Source organism: Lactuca serriola, chromosome 3 (assembly GCF_051521515.1).
Source record: "Lactuca serriola cultivar US96UC23 chromosome 3, Lser_US96UC23_V15, whole genome shotgun sequence".
In the NCBI taxonomy this organism is placed as follows: Eukaryota; Viridiplantae; Streptophyta; class Magnoliopsida; order Asterales; family Asteraceae; genus Lactuca; species Lactuca serriola.
Genome location: NC_136410.1, coordinates 63,762,977 through 63,781,156, shown reverse-complemented (window position 1 = coordinate 63,781,156; position 18,180 = coordinate 63,762,977). Strand labels below are relative to the sequence as shown.

General features: G+C 36.2%; 1 protein-coding gene, 1 long non-coding RNA gene and 1 pseudogene across 3 annotated transcripts; 1 reads left to right on the top strand and 2 right to left on the bottom strand.

Moving 5' to 3' along the window:
* The first annotated feature begins 3,943 nt into the window (after positions 1-3,943).
* LOC145094484 (mechanosensitive ion channel protein 6-like) lies at positions 3,944-7,354 on the top strand (annotated as a pseudogene). Its single transcript, XR_013703377.1, has 4 exons — positions 3,944-5,773; positions 5,875-5,998; positions 6,094-6,387; positions 6,473-7,354. The product of XR_013703377.1 is annotated as a mechanosensitive ion channel protein 6-like (transcript).
* Positions 7,355-10,291: 2,937 nt separating this feature from the next.
* Positions 10,292-11,974, bottom strand: LOC145092473 (uncharacterized). Its single transcript, XR_013702551.1, has 2 exons — positions 11,698-11,974; positions 10,292-11,550 (listed from the first exon to the last, which is right to left on the bottom strand). It is a non-coding gene; the product is annotated as an uncharacterized LOC145092473 (long non-coding RNA).
* A 2,732-nt stretch (positions 11,975-14,706) lies between these two features.
* On the bottom strand, positions 14,707-17,083 carry LOC145094483 (uncharacterized). The gene is made up of 2 exons (XM_079032661.1): positions 16,235-17,083; positions 14,707-16,062 (listed from the first exon to the last, which is right to left on the bottom strand). Exon 2 carries the CDS (start codon positions 15,842-15,844, stop codon positions 14,786-14,788), a length of 1,059 nt encoding a protein of 352 aa, XP_078888787.1. The 5' UTR covers positions 15,845-16,062; positions 16,235-17,083; the 3' UTR covers positions 14,707-14,785.
* Positions 17,084-18,180: the final 1,097 nt, after the last annotated feature.

Here is an 18,180-nt window from a genome sequence, read left to right as displayed (position 1 = left end):
GACTCTCCGAGTCTAAGGCCATCTTCAACCTACTCGCCGAGTTGTTCTTCCAACTCGCCGAGTTCCAGACCATCTTCAAGCAACTCGCCGAGTACACCTTTGTGACTCGCCGAGTGCCTCTAGATCTCATCCCAAACAGAACCTTCCAGGCCATGCAATTGATCCAAAACGTAGATCTAGCCTCCTACAACCCATTCATCACGTAAAGTGGCAAACTTTACGTGAATCCAAAGAGATCTAGGCATTTTACACTTTAGGGCTAGGGTTTGGGACATGATGGCTTCATTAATCACTCAAGAACAGGGACTTTAATGCACTTTAGACCTCCTCCACTCCAGATCTGAGGTTGCAACCTCAGATCTACTCTTCAAACTCAAGATACCACAAGCTAAACCTCCCATACATTCCAAGAATAATGGATCTAGAAGAATAACAGCCCAAGAACGAGATTATACCTCAAAAGGAAGCCCCAACAACAAATAAATCCGAATCTAAGCAAATCCCCTTGCTCCAAGCCTCCTATCTCTCCAAGATCTTCCTCCAAATCTCTTTTCCAAGGTTCAATTGCACTCTAATCCTTCACAATCGCGTTTCTAGGGTTTTCTGGACTTAAGGGAAGGTAAGGAGACTGGGGAGAGGATATAATGTCCTTTATATATGGCTCATCCTCCGAAATTAGGGTTTTCTCCACTCAGCGCCTACTCGCCGAGTCCAGCTGCCGACTCGCCGAGTCGGCCACTTAACACGCGACCAAAATCGCGACCCTACTCGCCGAGTCCACTCGTGGACTCGCCGAGTTGCTCTTTCCAATTTACACTTTTAGCCCTTCAACTTTACTCTTGATATTCCGGGATGTTACAATTCTCCCCCATTTAAGTTAGGCTTCGTCCTCGAAGCCTGCGGCAACTCAACTCCAGAAATACTCCCGCAACGCACCACCTGGCATTAACCAAACCAGGTTCCTCAAAGCACAACCATAGAAACCCGAAACTCACTTTCTCCTTTCTTGCGGTGTCCTGACCACCGTCTCAAGCCGGCCACCGGCTTTACCCTCTGATAGCCACACCCATCAGGCTCCACACTTAACAACCGAGTACCACTCCATGGCACTTTTCTCGATCCTGATCACCACAATCACTTGACTCTTACGAGCTAGATATAACCCTGAACCACCGGGTTCCTGATCCGAGTCCAACTTTATCCACACCCTGCTGATAGAATGACACATTCTTCAGCCTCCGAGCAACTCCTATGAGTTCTCCTCTTGCAATCGCATGCACATGATGAACTAGCCCTAGCACTCTCGGGTTGGGAAAACCCGCCACACTGACGACATCTCCAAACATCCCCCAGGATAAACCACCACTACATACACAATTCCCTGACCAGAATCACAGAAGGTGGTGTTGGGCGGTTCGATTTTAGTCTGCTTTCTTCAACCAGAAGCTTGGAGCGGACCAGATTATAGGTTGGAAACGGGTCCCCGTGGTGAAGAAGCATGGATATGTTTTCGAACTGTGGGGATAAGCCATTCAACAAATGTGCAATAAACGAGTTTTCAGGGATATGGTTCTCGATATTGGCCAAGAGATCATTGATGGCCTTCATTTTTTGACAATATTGGGCAATTGAAAGTTCACCTTGTGTCATGAATCGTAGTTCGTTTTCAAGTTCAATGGCCCGTGTATCTTTATTTTCACGAAACAAGTCTTCATGACTTGACAATGGAGTCAAGGGTATACCATTCTTCATCCTTATCAGACGTTGGAAGCGAAGTCCCGTCGAGAAATCCAAGCACCCGATATCCCGTGTAGTGAGTTTCAAACAATTCGCGCCAGGCATCATATTTTAATTCATTGAAGTCGAGAACAATAGGAACATGAGTTTTGATGTTAACAACACCATATGGCTTCTGATTGATGGAGGTTTTGGAACCTGAGGATTCATCACCAGCCATGGATGATTATAGAGAGTGTAGATGGAGAGAGAGGTGAAGAAGAAAGAAGAAAAGAGAACAGGGGAGAGTAAAAGGTTTATCGACAGCACAGTTGGTGCACATCAACAAGAGGATCGTGAAGAGGAAATTAAGGTAGATGGGTTTTTCTCTGATACCATATTGGACGATATCTTTGCTCAATGACGAAGGATTATAATAACAATGACTAAATACAAGATTACATGGGCCCCATGGGCTAGGTAACTGTTGGGCTAAATACAAATACACACTATTTAAATATACAATAAAATATACATTAATAGTGTATAGTGTGATATTTATTGGTAATAATGTCGTTTTAAAAAAAATTGAAAATTAGCTGTTCAACGACTCTTGAACGGTGTAACACCGTGAATTTCAAAATAATTTTTCGCATAATATAAAAACATTTTCATTTAATTTTCATAAAACATCAAGTTTAAAACTCCAATCCATATCATACAAAATCCCAAGATCACATATCATAAAAATCTCATGCGTGTGTACAGATTAGCCGGCGCCTTCCCACGGTCATCACTAGTACCTGAAACAAACAACACTGACCTCTAAGATGGCAACCTAAGTCTCCAACCCAAAAGGAAGGACATAAAACATGGCATTTGGGACTCTCTGGACCTGCTAAGGTCCAGATCTAGGTACCATATCCCCATGGGACCTCTCACACTCCAAATACAAGGCAAACAAGGCATGAAGAAACCCTTGATTTGACTATAACAACAAAAATACGAGAATAAGCTCTGAATGATACCTCAAGAAGCTTCCTCTGACGAAATGGAAGTAGATCCAAGCTCCCCAACTCTCCTAGCTTGATTTTCCCCTTCCTTTCTTGCAATTACACACAAAATTGGTGAATAATGACCTCTTATCTCACTCACAAGAACCCTCAGCTGTTTAGGTGCTCTTAAGGTCAAGGTAGCCGCAATGAAGGGCCATAAGGTCCTTTAAATAGGGCTTAGGACCGGGAAATTAGGGTTTCATTAAACAGCGCGGACTCGCTGAGTCCATTCCTTGGACTCGCCGAGTCCAGGCGCGAACTCGCGTCCAGAACTGCGATCCTACTCGGCGAGTTTGAGCTCCAACTCGCCGAGTCCCCTCTCAAAACACCAAAAATATATGAATAAAAGATACCTGGAAATCCGGACTGTTACAAACGGTCAAATGAGCAAGTTCTTCTCTATAGCCGTTGCCCTTCGTCCTCCCATAACGAACCTCAACGAAAACGCTGAACCATGACCGGCCGACATGGTGTGCCCGAACCACGATCATGACTAGCTAGACCACGGACCGCCCGTTGTGAGTATACACGATGGTCTTATGATTAATAATACTATTTAGTGTAATTAACAAACAAATACTTGCTTTCTTCCGAATACAACATAATACGTTTAAACAATTGTATTTGTACTTTAATACTTGTAGACATCATTCATTTTAATATAATTCAATGTTAAATCCATATTTACGCAATAGCGTTTCAACTTTTCTTTTTCAATTTATGTTACAAAACAGTCATTTAGAATAAAAATATGCAACCACATTTTATTCTATAACAAATTTTACAGCATTGCAACTGGAAACTTATCATCTCATGAAGTGAAATTTATTATGCAATAATATATATATATATATATATATATATATATATATATATATATATATATATATATATATATATATATATATATATATATATTTATCAACTTATATAATAAATATTCATATTTAAATGAAACAATATTATATACATCGTATAAAGACAGTTTTATTGGGCATATTACTGAAAAATATGAAACGTATTTGAATAAATACATATTTAACCCGTATAATAATTGACTTATAACAAAAAATATTAGATTTATTTATAATACTTCCGAAGAAACATTGCATTCTTTTGAATCGTCTGTAGAATTTTTTCTGAGTTTTGACAAATTGTGTATCATTGTCAATTCATATTCTCTCCATGGAAGGCTGTTGCTAATTCTGAAAACGGATTCATGGATAATGATTTTGATTTGATTGGGTGCATGGCGTGAAGAATTTGTGTGCAGACGTTATGGATCCCGACGCCAGCACTTCTCACTCCAAGGACCATTGCGAAGTCGTCGTCAAAATCGACGGCGAAGATAGGGATGGCGAAGGAACGACGGGAAGCAGATATCGACGGAGCTCGAGCCAGCAAAGCGGCGGTGGCATGGAGGATCCACCGTCAAGGCTGATAGGCGAGTTTTTAAACAAGCAGAAGGATTCAGGAGGGGAAATGACGTTAGATATGGATTTGGAGATGGACGAGCTTCGTCATGGAAGCCAATCTAGCAGTGTTGTAGATAGGAATCCGGAGAGTCCGAACGAAAGCGTCAATCTAAATACCAGGGTTACGAATTCGAGAGAATTGAAAGTTTCGTTTCAACCTCCTGCTAATTTATCGTCTAAAGTGGTAGATATTGAGCCTGATAATGAACGAGCTAATCAACATAGCGAATCATCAGATGAGAATGAATTAGACGATATCCGATTACAAGAACAACAAAACCCTCAGAGACGAAAATCGAACAATCTTAGCAATTCAGGACGCGGATTGGACGATAGAGGAGGAGCAGAGGTTTTGAAATGCACCTCGTTTCAAAGAAGAGCCCCAATCATTCGAACAAAAACACTACAGTCCAGATTGATCGATCCACCAGAGGTTGAAGTTGAGGTCTCGTTATCAGGACGACTGGGCAGATCAGTGCATAAATCAGGTGTATTACCTCGCCCCTCGGGGATACTAGCAAGAGGTGAAAACGAAGAGGAGGATGAAACCTTCATCGAGGAAGATAATCCAGATGAATTCAAAAGTGCAAAACTCGACGCAATCACACTCATCCAATGGATTAGCCTTATTTTGATCCTAACATCATTGATTTGCACTCTTACTATCAAAAATTGGAAGCAATTGGTATTACGAGGGCTTCACATTTGGGAATGGGAGGTTTTGGTTCTTGTTTTGATATGTGGCAGGTTGGTTTCCGGTTGGGGTATACGATTCATTGTCTACCTTATCGAGAGAAATTTCCTTTTACGCAAAAGAGTTCTATACTTCGTGTATGGAATCAGAAAACCAGTTCAGAATTGCATCTGGTTAGGTTTAGTCCTAATTGCTTGGCATTACATGTTTGATGAAAGAGTTGAAGGCCACAACAAATTCCTCATGGTCATGAACAAGTTAATGGTATGTATGCTGGTAGCTACTTCACTATGGCTTGTGAAGACCCTCATGGTTAAAGTCCTGGCATCTTCATTTCATGTCAAAAAGTTCTTTGATCGGATTCAAGAAGCTCTGTTCAACCAATATGTAATCGAAACCCTCTCAGGCCCACCACTGGTTGAAATCCAAAACAACAAAATAGAAGAAGAAAAGACATTAGCAGAACTCCATAGGCTTCAAAACGCAGGTGCTAACTTACCTCCAGATCTTGGGGAAGCTGTGTTTCCATCAAAATCCGGTAGGATGATTGGGAGTGGAAGATTACAACCCCAGCCAGTTGGCATCAAGAACGATGAAAAAGAACAGGGGATAACAATTGATCACCTCCATAGACTAAATCCCAAGAACATATCAGCCTGGAACATGAAGAGGTTAATGAGAATCGTGAGGCTTGGGACATTAAGCACATTGGATGAACAATTACATGACATGAATGAACAAGATGATGAATCAATGACACAAATCAGAAGTGAAATCGAAGCCAAACGTGCAGCTCGCAAGATTTTCATGAATGTTGCTAGAGCTGGCTCAAAGTATGTTCTTATATTACCACCCATTTCAAAAACCATGATCATCATTTTTTAACCAATGTAACTTGATTGAGATTCTAGGATGGGAAGTTTGTTGTCTGCAGGTTCATCTATCTTAACGATTTGATGCGTTTCTTGAGAGATGATCAGGCTGTGAAAACCATGTCTCTTTTAGCAGGAACACCTGGCGATGAAAAAATCAGCAAAGGGGCTTTAAAGACTTGGGTGGTAAGAGTTACTATAAAACTAATTTATATATATTTTTCGAATAACAAAAAGCCCTTAATTAATATATCCACGTACAATTTGATCTGAATTTATAGGTGAATGCATTCAGAGAACGAAAAGCACTTGCATTGACACTAAACGATACAAAAACAGCAGTCAACAAATTACACCAAATGGTCAACTTCTTAGTTGGAATCATCATTGTCGTTATTTGTCTTCTGATTCTGAACATCGCAACAAGCAAGTTTTTAGTTTTTATAAGCTCCCAGATTGTGGTTGTGGCGTTTATATTCGGGAACACCTGCAAGACAATATTCGAAGCCATAATCTTCTTGTTTGTGATGCATCCTTTTGATGTTGGTGATCGATGTGAGATTGATGGAGTTCAGGTAAAAAGAAAGACATATCATATCTTTTTCAATTCCCACGTGTTAATTTAATTCTATATGAAATTAATTAATGCACTGAATCTAGATGATCGTAGAAGAGATGAATATCTTGACTACTGTTTTCTTGAAATGGGACAACGAGAAGGTTTATTTTCCAAATAGTATTCTTTCGACAAGAGCAATTAGCAATCATTTTCGAAGTCCTGATATGTGGGATTCAATCGATTTCTTCATCCATATCGCAACTCCTGTGGACAAGTTGGTTGTCATGAAACAAAGAATAATCAAGTAAGAAACTTTAATTTCATCATCGAATTAACAAATACTAATATGTTTATATTGGGTACGTTTGTTGGCAGCTTTATCGAGAGTAAAAAGGATCATTATTATCCGAACGATATAAAGGTGGTGTCATTGAACGTTGAGGAGTTAAACAAGATAAAGCTGCAAATATGGTGGAGACACAAAATAAACTTTCAAGACATGACTGAGAGGTACGTGAGAAAAGGTGCAGTGATTGATGAAATGGTTCGAATCTTTAAAGAAAACGATGTGGAATACCGATGTCTGGATATCAATATCCGAAGCATGCCACCACCTGTTACTCCTTCTCGGAATCCACCTGCATGGGGACCTCCTCCTCCGGAGTAACTAATTCAACGGTCATGAATGGTACAAGTTTAATTGCATGATCTACATGTTTACACTTTACAATGATGCTCAACCCGATGATGTTTGAGAGTCCAAATGTAGAATCTGAGCTTGGGAAAATCGAGGATGTGACTGTGCACGAAAATTACTAGTTTTTGTTGCATGGGATTTTGTTTCAAGGGCAAAACGGATTTAATTTTGGAGAAATTGAGAAAAAATGATTTTGTTGGAATTATAATTTTGATGATTGTTTAAATTTGGAATAAGCGGCTTGGTCCTGATTGATTTCGAGTAAGGTCATGTTTAGCAGCGAGTTTTTGAGGGTAATTTTTATTTTTAGCTTTTTAGAACAAATGATCCGATTAAAGAAAAAAAAAAGGCTTTTACTTTTAAACATATAATCTCAAAATGCAAAAAACTATTTCAAATAGTGTTTCAGAGCTTATTGCTTTAATCAAGTAGTTTTTTTTTTTAGTGATTTTAGTGTTTGGTTTTTACTTAAATTTTACGTCTTTAAAAGCTAAAATCTAATTTTGACAAACATTTTTTTACAAACAAAAATTAGAGTTATTAGCTATTATGTACCAACTAGTTTTACCAAACACATTCTAAACATACAAATTAAAACGGTGTGATTTGGCTAAATTTAATAAAAAAAAAACAAAATGTGATGGTGTCAGTGGTCAGGTTTGGTTGAGTTCAGTTAAACCTATTTATTAAATAGATTGAAAATCTTAATCCAACCCAATCCAACCTCTTTGAAAAATAGATATAAATCGGGTTGGTATATTTAAATTTTAAATAAATATATATACATAAAATAATTCATGTGTATTTAAATAAGTTACAAACACTAATAATTGTTTGAAATTTTAAAAAATACAATCATTAATACAAATATAATATCCAAATATCATGAATATATTGTATAATTTTATTACATAAAAGTTGTACATATTATATACGTAATGATATACTATTATGATTAAAATTAGCAAATATTTGTATGTTGTCCTCAAAATTTTGTAAATATATTAGTTACGTAATTGTACATGCTACATACGTAATGATAAACTAAATATCAAATACGAAGGATAGATGGTACTTCTGATTGTGACTTCATTATGTATCTAATATGTACATTGGCAATGATATATGTTGTCGTCAACTAAAAGAAGCTTAATAAAAACATGAATATCTAAACAAATATCAAAGTAGTCAACAAAAATAAAACAATAAAAATAAAAGTTATATTTAAACTGGTAGGTTGAAATCATGTCATAAATGTACTTGGTTCGGTCCAGTTCAATGATGGTCTAGACAGATAGAGTTGGAAACTTGATACTTCTTGAGTGTTCTCAATTAGTTCGGTTGGATCATGCTACTCTCCCTAGTGATGATAGATCGATGCGCTAGAACAGATTTGTTCTAATTAAGGTCAATGTCCTTGCTTGGAGAGTTGGCGTCTCTGTACGAGTCGTGGTATTGACTTGGAGTCGATTCAGTGTCTATGCTGTGAACATCACTAACAGGATGTTGATCACCTATTTTTTCGAATGTTGTTTAGCGATGTAGATGTGGAATTGATTGGGTTTGTGGGTGGATGAGTCGCTACCAGCTTTCTTCAATATAGAGGACATGTGTTTGTGGATAAATGCTCATGCTGATACTCATATTCGTAGATCAACTTTGTATATAGTTTGCTCGACTCTGATTGGGTTTCTATTGAATTATCGAAACATGTTGGTTTTTGGAAATACAAATTACAAGAAGGCCCAACTGTTTTATTTGGTTGTTTATTTCTTGTTTAATTGGTTTTGTAATAGAAATCATAAGACTAGAAAAAATTAGACTCGGAGAATTTAGAACCCCCTTGTGAACTAATTGTTCTTTGTTTTTTCCAATTAACATTTAGTTGGCCTTTAGCCCTTTATAAAATTCAATCGTTCCAGATGAAGAAAAAATAAAAATATGGTCATTTATTTTAACCCAAAACAACCCGTTATTATTGGGTTGAGTCATTTTTTGTTGGCTATATAATATTAATTTAACTTTTGATAACTTGTTTTTATTTTTTTAATAAAAACTACATAAAACTTAAAATTCTAAAAAAACTATTATAGTTTAAAATTTGTTCAGTTGTACCATTTTTTTTATAATTTAACTATTAAAATTTTGAATTATTTAAAAAAAAAAAAACCAACTTCAACTTGAAGAATATTCATCTAGTTGTTTATTTCGGTTGGTGTTTTGCAATTAATTACAGAAAAAAATTGTTCTTTTTGATAAAAATTTCTTAATGATAATGTCACTAAACAAATTTTGGTTTAAAATGTAGTTTTTTGTTGTTCCGAGGGAATGAACTCCACCTTTACCGGCTAATTTGAAGACATGACAGGTTTATAGTGCCAAAATGGACGCACGAAGTCAAAACCCTATGACGTGCGAGTGGCATGCACCATCTCCCTCACCAACCCTTAGCATCTTTTTCAACACCACCCCCTAGGGGTGTGCTAAGCCAAACTCGCCGGTTCATCAGCGTGTGTGTGTTTGTGTGTGTGTGTGAGAGAGAGAGAGAGAGAGAGAGAGAGAGAGAGAGAGTATGTGAGTGAATTTGATTGGTTCATTTTATTTTTGAGGTTTTTCTTTTTTTTCCTTCCAAAATATATACCAAGCTCACCACCATTCCCTAGCATCATGTTATGCTTAGGTGGCAAGCCAAAATATGATGTGCAATGCTTAGCACATGATAACACATACTGCCACTCCCCTTAGCTTTAAGAACTCCATGATTAAAGAATTAATCCTCACGTTGACTTTCCAGACTTCTAAAAGGCGAGCTCGATTCATGACCCTTCAGCTTTTTGTGTGTTCATACTTTGTACTCCATACGAGCGAAGAATTAGCTCGTTCCAGGAAGGAAGAAATAAAGATCCATCGCATTACTTGGCCGACTTTTTTAAACCTTCGTATCAAACTACTACGAACAAATATAATTCATATAACCCAACAAAATCAAAAGTCATTCTCCATTTTCCTTACAAAGAAAAAAAAATAACATACATGAATAAGCGCCTATTGTTTAGTAGTTACACATTTCAGCAAAATGCTTATGAATTTGAATTCATTATCTTTATTTTTACGTTCTTTGATGTATATAAAATTAGACAATTAATCGGTAACCAAAAGGTCACTAACACAATAAAATCAATCAGGGTAATGAGAAAAAAAAAAAAATAGGTATGCAAGAAACTGAAACAAAAGTAGTAATCATTAACGATGATTAAGAAATATTCATCACAAAAGCTCCCAAACAAAATGTTAGTTATAAGCAAGTGAGATACGTCTATGGGCAGTGGTCCTTTTGTGATTGTCCATTTCTAGAACAACACGGTGGTGATACACCCAGTCAATTAACTCAAAACGTGGCATTTCTCGGTCAACTTCTTGAGCTTCTTCACCTAATCTGGTCTGGATCTCCATGGTCCTAACTTCATAAGAGCCATAAAACCTTCTGTCAACTACACGATTGTAGTTCATTGGATTTGGATTCTGTGGTACAACGCCTTCAGCAAAGAACTGCCAATCATCAACATCCCTCACTCCAAGATTTGGAGTGCATGCAGTTCCAAGAATAAAAGCAAGGGTGAGATCCTCGAGATTGTATTTATCTTCAGGTGGAAACCAAGAACAAACACGATTGTCGCTGTGCCAATCAAATAACCACCAGGGTCAACCGTTTGCATCCCTAGATAACGGTGTCAAACAACACTTTCCTTCTTTCATGATTCGGGCAAAACCATTTCTTTATGTGTGAAGTTGTTAATGCCAAAGGGGTTTGGATCCTTGACATTGATAGAGTCAGCTATAATGGGTATATATAGGGCGTTATCAAGAGCATTTTTAATGAGTGGGGCGGATTGAAGTGCTGAGTAATGTCAGATATTTGTCATACTCATGGGGAACTCCGGGGAATTGTTCACGGTATCTCTCGATAAATGCAACCGGATAAAGCTTCCTTACAGCCTCCCGATTGGAAACATAAAGGTCGATGAACCACATGGAGATGTAGCATCGAGCAGCATAGATTTGTGGAGACACGCCTGGTGGAGGAGGAAATGAGTATTTCATAAATTTTTTGAAGTGATGCCATTGAGTCATAAACAGTTTGGCATACAAATCAACAAGGTTATCGAACATCTCTTGTGTTCGAAGGTTAACATAGCGATGGTGAGAATCATAGATGTTTTGGGTTTCCATTAGTGAGTTTTTAAAAACGAATTCTGAAAGTCCGATTTGGTTTTCTGACCATATTTGAAAGTGAAAGCTGTGATTCTCGGTCATTTTGTTTGAAGGAATATGAAGAATATGTCACAGGTGATGGCTACTAAAAATTAACCTAGCTAGGGTTTCAACCATTTGGGGAATCTCATTCGGTAGACATCAGTCAGGGAGTCAGGGAGTGAGAACATACGCATCCAATTCTGCCGTCTTCCATGAAACTATTTACCACTGATCAAACGTTGATACAATATCAGATTAAATAGACAAACTTGCATAAAGTTAAAAACAAAACCGAACGAAAAAAAAAACTTGTAATTTGAAATTTTCAAGGTAAAATACATGAATTAAGGGATTAGGTAAAGGTTACGCACTTACGCATTTAAGTGATGAAACAACAGAGGTTCATCTGGGATTCTTTGATGAGATTAACGAAACAGCACTACATGGATGGCTCTCAAGACAGTCACCGCGACACGTTGATGCATTAAGGCCCCTTTTATTATGTGTTTCGCAAGTTGCGGGTCGAAGAACGGCAGAAGCATCAGCAGAAATAGTTGGTTCGAAACCCTAGCGCTATCGTAATCGACTCGTCGGAGATAATCGAGCGGCAACGCGACTAGAATTTTTGGCTTATGCACTTTTATTTGTATAAATAAGAATATTCGTCACAAGTTATTAATTTTTAAAAAAAAGTTATATAAAAGGTTATTACATAAAATGTAGAGAATTAGATGAATCATCCTCGTAGATACATGTGAAAATGTATATTCGTTCTTTATTTTCATAAATTAATTTGAACCATTTTAGGTGATTATTTTGTTGCACTTCGTCCTAATGAAATCATTATATTACTTTTTTTTTTTTTGTTCATATTTTTTTCATTTGTTTTAGAATTTATCTACTATTTCTTTGTTTTAATTATAACTTTTAACGGTCTGAGTTAATTTTTATATCTGGCAAAGGATAAATTATGTACATTTAAACTAATGAGGAATAAAACGTACGGGTTAAAACCAAAAGATGATAGTCTGGGTTAATTTTTTTTTTTTTAAAATATGACTAAACGTGCCTTTACACAAGTGACCATTTTCCCCGCTATTGGTCACCAAGTTTAATTATTTTTGTCCCATCACCATTTTTAGACCGCATTTATAGATTTGGCCTAGGAAAAGTCAGGGTCGGATGCCGATCCTGAACCAGGTTTATAATCCAACATAGTTGAAATCCAAAACACATTTAGAAATTACCAAATACATTTGTGAAACCTGAACATATTTCTAAATATGAAACATATTTCAAGAAAAAAAAAATAACTCTTTTTGCCAGATTTGAAAATTTAATTAGATAATATTAATCATTAATGGTTGAAGGTTTGGTAGCTCATCAAGGTTTGAGGCTTTTTGACGTGGGTTTACTTTGGCAAGAGGACGGTTTATCCGCGAGATTGGAGGCTTTCTGATGTGGGTTTACTTAGAAAAAAGAGGGGAATGAAGAGGAATGAGGTGGGTTTACTAATTATTAAAAGATCTAACCAAGTGTAAATTGGAAATCTTAGACTAAATAAGTAAATATGAAACAAACTTAACCACATGGACCAACCATACAAAGAATTAAAACCAAAAAGAGCATTTGTGTCAAAAATAATTAACTAACTATTCAATCACTTTTGGGGGCAACAACCTTCATGAGGTTAATGATCATACTCACAAGCATAAGGCATGCGACATCTCTCTGCTTATTGCATATCTTAAACCAAGCTTTAGAAGTGACAACAGTAGGGTTGTTAACGGTAAGGAAGTTCACATCATTCAGTTTTTTCTTTTCTAACAGAGAACAAAATGATTAATTTTTTTATGGATGTGGTTGACATCTGCAAAAGAAATAAAGTTCATTTTATTATTTTTAATTAATCCTTTATATATTAATTACATTTTGTATTATTAGATCCATATTGAAACTTGCTATTATATGTGTGGTTCGTCAATCCTCATACATAGAATAACAAGTTCAATTGGTAGGTGGCATGTACCGATTAAATTACAAATTAATGCAACTTTCAAATCTTTAAAGGACTCGTAACAACTAGCGTCCAACTCGGGCAACTTGCATGCATAATCCCCTTCTCTCCACAAGCATAGGGCATAAGTTAAGTTGTTTTATTTAGAACTATAAATGCTGGGTTTAGTCTCACCATGGGCAAAAATCACATTGTGATTGTAATGTGGACGACTCAAAGTAATAAAACTTGTGTCGAAAATTTCAATGCGTCCAAAAATTCATAACATGATTTGTTAAAAGTAATTTTAACTATTTACTTGTCTCTTAAAAACTGTTGAAACTAATTTTAACCAATTTAACATATCTATATTATTAGAACCAATTTCAGATTTACTAGATTTACGATTAATAAACCTTTTCTTTTAGAAATAATCGTTATTTTTTTAGGTGTTTTATTTTAGTTTTTAATAAAAACTATATTTGGGATGATAACCAGCATTTTTTATAGCAATTTTTTTTTAAAAATTTTGAGGAGCTATATGAAGACGTCATGACAGGAAAAAAAAGGATCAACATGAAAATCATAATAAAAGTAAAAGTCGAGTGGGTAAAAATGAATGTTGATTTGTTTAGAAATTAAACATTTCTAATGTTATTTGAACATTCATTGTGTATTTATGCTTGTATTTTATCAAATTTTGAAGAAATATTACAGTTTCTAACTTATTTAACGATGTGAGGTTTTTATTTTATTTAAAATTTGAAATCTAAATGTGTCAACCTAAATGAAATCCGTTTGTTAAACATGTTGGAATGAAAACACTAAACAAGTCAACCGAATTAACTAAACAGATTGTATTAGGTTGAGATTTTTAACAAGTTTTACAAATGGGTTGAACGACTCATTCAACCCAGCATGCAGGTCTATCTGACAAGGTGATGGGCGAAAATTTTGAACCTAATCAAATAACAACAACAATATCCAAATGACATAACATTTTATGAGGTAAGGAGAAGTGAGACGTAGATACTGGCGATAGAGATATCAAATATAGAAATCTTCTAGCGTTTTCACAACCTTAATAACATACACAACATGAGATTTATAGCACCAAAAAATTTCCTATTCGAATTCAAAACTTCACCTTTTGCATAAATCTTTTTATGAACAATTGTGCATAAATCAAACATTCTAACAAATACTAAAATAAAGTACATCAATTTCTGAATAGAGCTCATGCAAATTGTGAGAATGTTGTTTTTAGATCTATTTGGGCCTTTGTATGGGTTAGGCATGACGATGACTCGAGTTCTATTACTTTGAGCGTGGATTTATAGCACATATTAATTGGGCATAGTAATTAGAAATAACCGGCATGAAGTAAATTGCACCAAAGTCATAATCTTCATCAATCATGATTTAGAAATGTTCATTCCAAAAAAGATCCCAACTAATATGTTGCAATCAAGCAAGCAAGAGACGTTCAAGAGCATTGTTCCTTTCATGGTTGTCCATTTTAAGATAAACACAATGGTGATACACCCAGTCAATTAACTTGTACCTTGGCATCTGTCTGGTTTGGTAGCCATGAGAAACAATTTGTGGGACAGAAAAGTCAGACTCAAACTCCATGGTCCTAACTTCATGAGACCCATAAAACCTTCTGTCAACTACACGATCATAGTTCATCGGATTTGGATCATGTGGTACAATGCCTTCAGAAAAGTATTGCCAATCATCAACATCCCTTACTCCAAGATTAGGAGAACATGCAGTTCCAAGAATATAAGCAAGGACAAGATCTTCAAGAGTGTAGTTATCATCAGGTGGAAACCAGGAGCAAACACAATCTTTAATGTGCCAATCAAATAACCACCATGGTCGTCCTCTTGCATCACTTGAGAGTGGAGTGAAACGCCACAGATTTTTTTCTTTCATGATTTGGGTAATACCATGAAAGAGCTCTTCTTCAAGTGTAAAGTTGTTAATGCCGAATGGGTTTGCATTGTTGACATCGATACATTCACCTAAAATGGGTATGTATAGGGCGTTATCAAGAGTAAATTTAACATGAGTGGGTCGGATTGAAGCATTGAGTGAAGTCAAATAAGAGTCATATTCATGGGAGAACCGAAAAAATTCTCCTTGATATCGTTCGTTGAATGCAACAAAAGAAAGCTTGCTTACAGCTTCGCGATTGGAAACATAAAGGTCGATGAACCACATAGAGATGTAACATCGCGCAATATATATCTCTGGAGATACGCCTGGTGGAGGTGGAAATATGTCCATAAATTTTCTGTAGTGATCCCACTGACACGCAAACATGTGGGCATATAAATCAACCAACTTGTCGAAAATCTCTTGTGTTCGAAGGTTAACATAACTTAGCCTGCTGAAAAATCCCATTTGTGATCTTTTAAAATGATATTCCGGAAGTCCAAGCAGGTTTCCAGGAATCGTTTGAATTTCAGTGGCTAGAACGTTGTTACACACTCGAGGAATTCTGTCAATCTCATACATTTTGTTGAATGGAATAATGAATTGCAAGTTACTATATGGAACCCTAATAATTGCTTACACTTTCCGTCTATTATGTCTTCTAGGGTTCACAACATGTGGAAGATCGCTGATAACCATCAGGAAGACAATAAACTTTCTCTATACGCAAATTGTAGTAGGCATGGTCTTTGGCTTCAATGTTGTCAGTATATATGCATCCATCTCTGCGCTCTTTCTCCCTGGAAATACTTACTAGATCAAATCGTTGACACAAAGTCGGTTTCATTGACAAACGTTATTATTTCTTCACGACCAAATAATATACGAAACCCTCAAAAGCATAGCAAACACAAATAACAAAGTAAATAAAGGAAAATTAAGAGTAACAGGGATCACTTAAACTGTACGAACCAGTAAAAGAGAAAATGGAGTAATGGAGGGATTAGGTAAAGGAATCCTCGGTGAAAGTAGCGAAGCAGTACTACATCGATCGACAGCGCGACTCGTTGACGGATTAAAGGCTCTGATTGTGTGCTTTGCAAGTTGCAGAGGCGTAGAACGGTAGAAGCAGCTCAAGAGACACTTGGTTCGAAACATAGGCTTTCGTAATCTACTCGTCGGAGACATACAGCGACTACATAACCAGAATATTTGAATAACTCAAGATGTGTTTATTATTAAAAGAATTTAAAGGGTGTAGTTTAGAGTAAAAGAGTTTTAGAAAAACAAAAAAATCTTCCCTTCTAATAAAACTCTACAAAAACTCCACATGTCAATCCCTCGGCTCCTCGCCAGCTTATTTTCCCGCTTCTTTAACCTAAGTGATTTTTCGATTATACCTTCTATGATTATGAAATGCCATTAAACCCGCCTGTTGCTTCCCTATTTGATAATGTGTTTCAAATCAATTTGATTTTGAAATCCCTTAAAATCAGCCAACAGATTAGTATAGTAAATATTCAAACATCACAATTCAATACGAAAATCACGTATCCTTCAAAATCAGCGGCATAATCAAACCGATTTCCTTCCGTACTAGCTACAACCGTATACGACTGTTTTCAAATAGAGGAGGCAGCAAGTAGAAGGTGATGGTGCTCGGTGGTTGGTAGTGGTGGTGTCTTGAGGATTGCGATTGGTGGCGGTAATGGGTGTTGCGGTGGTGATTTTGTGGTATTTAGTGTTTTTGATTGTGCTGAAGGGTTGATTCTGGCGTTTCTTCTTTATCCTTTGGATTTTTTATGCAAAGAAACAAAATGGTCGGCTCAAATCATTGTCCTGGTTTTATAACAAGGTGAATTCGTATTCTTCTTTGATTTTTCTTAGTCTTTTCAACTTCTAACCCTATTTTTTGCCATCCTCACTGAGACTTCTCCATGTCGCTCATTATTAGCACATCTACCCTAATCTCTCTCTCTTTCTCACGTTGTCGTAGTTCAACGCCTGTTAGGTAATGTCAAAGAAGTTAATGTTACAGACAGGTTAGTCATGTTACTTACATTCAAATGGATGATTTTTAAACGTTTACGATCTTTGCTGTCAATTTCTTTGTCAATTCATATGATGATCTTTTAAAATTAGGGCTTTTAGTATGATATTCTTAATATACATACTTTAGAAAAGTTATTGAAGGATGAAGTAATAGTCATAAGTTTTTGTTGAATTTATTTTCTTAGCTTGATAAATTTTATGTTTGTTTTTTCTTTTTATGGCATTTTGATTGTGTTGGAAGAAAAAGACAGCATAGATGAAGGGAAAGTTGGAGTTGAGGACTTTTTGTGGGGTTATTTTTGTTGGTTTTCGGTCACCGATTTACAAACACTATAATAATTTGAAACTTTTGTGGGTTTTTTGTTGGTTAACCCGAGACTCAGAGCTGATATGGAATTCACATCATTATTTATGTTTTTTCATCCAGGTAATAGACTCCTTTTCTCTCTTTGTGGATCTTTTATGGGTTTTTTGTTTGTTCTCATCACAGTTTGGATTTTTTTGTGGAAATCACCATTATCTTCTCTATTTTCTCATTCAGGTAATGGACTCCTCTCTCACTTTGTCTCTATAGTCTCAGTAGAAAGCTAATAGAATTAAACTTTTAGCTAATGTTATCAACTTATATTATGTTCTAAGCAATTCTTTTGTTAATTATTTGATAAATGGCTAAAATACTTATTACCTCAACTAAGAAGGGTTGCGCAAGTTGGGATTTATGTTTAGAAGGATTTGTATAATTGCAATCGTTGTTTGACCAATATTACTCAATTTATAGACGGGAGTGGGACTTTATAGACTGGATTGGAAATGGAGTATATGAATGACCTCTGATTCTTGGTTTTTAATTAAAAAGGTAGGAAGAA

Coding starts and splice junctions, on each gene's coding strand:
- LOC145094483 (XM_079032661.1), bottom strand. CDS start 15,844: ATGTATGAGATTGACAGAATTCCTCGAGTGTGTAACAACGTTCTAGCC.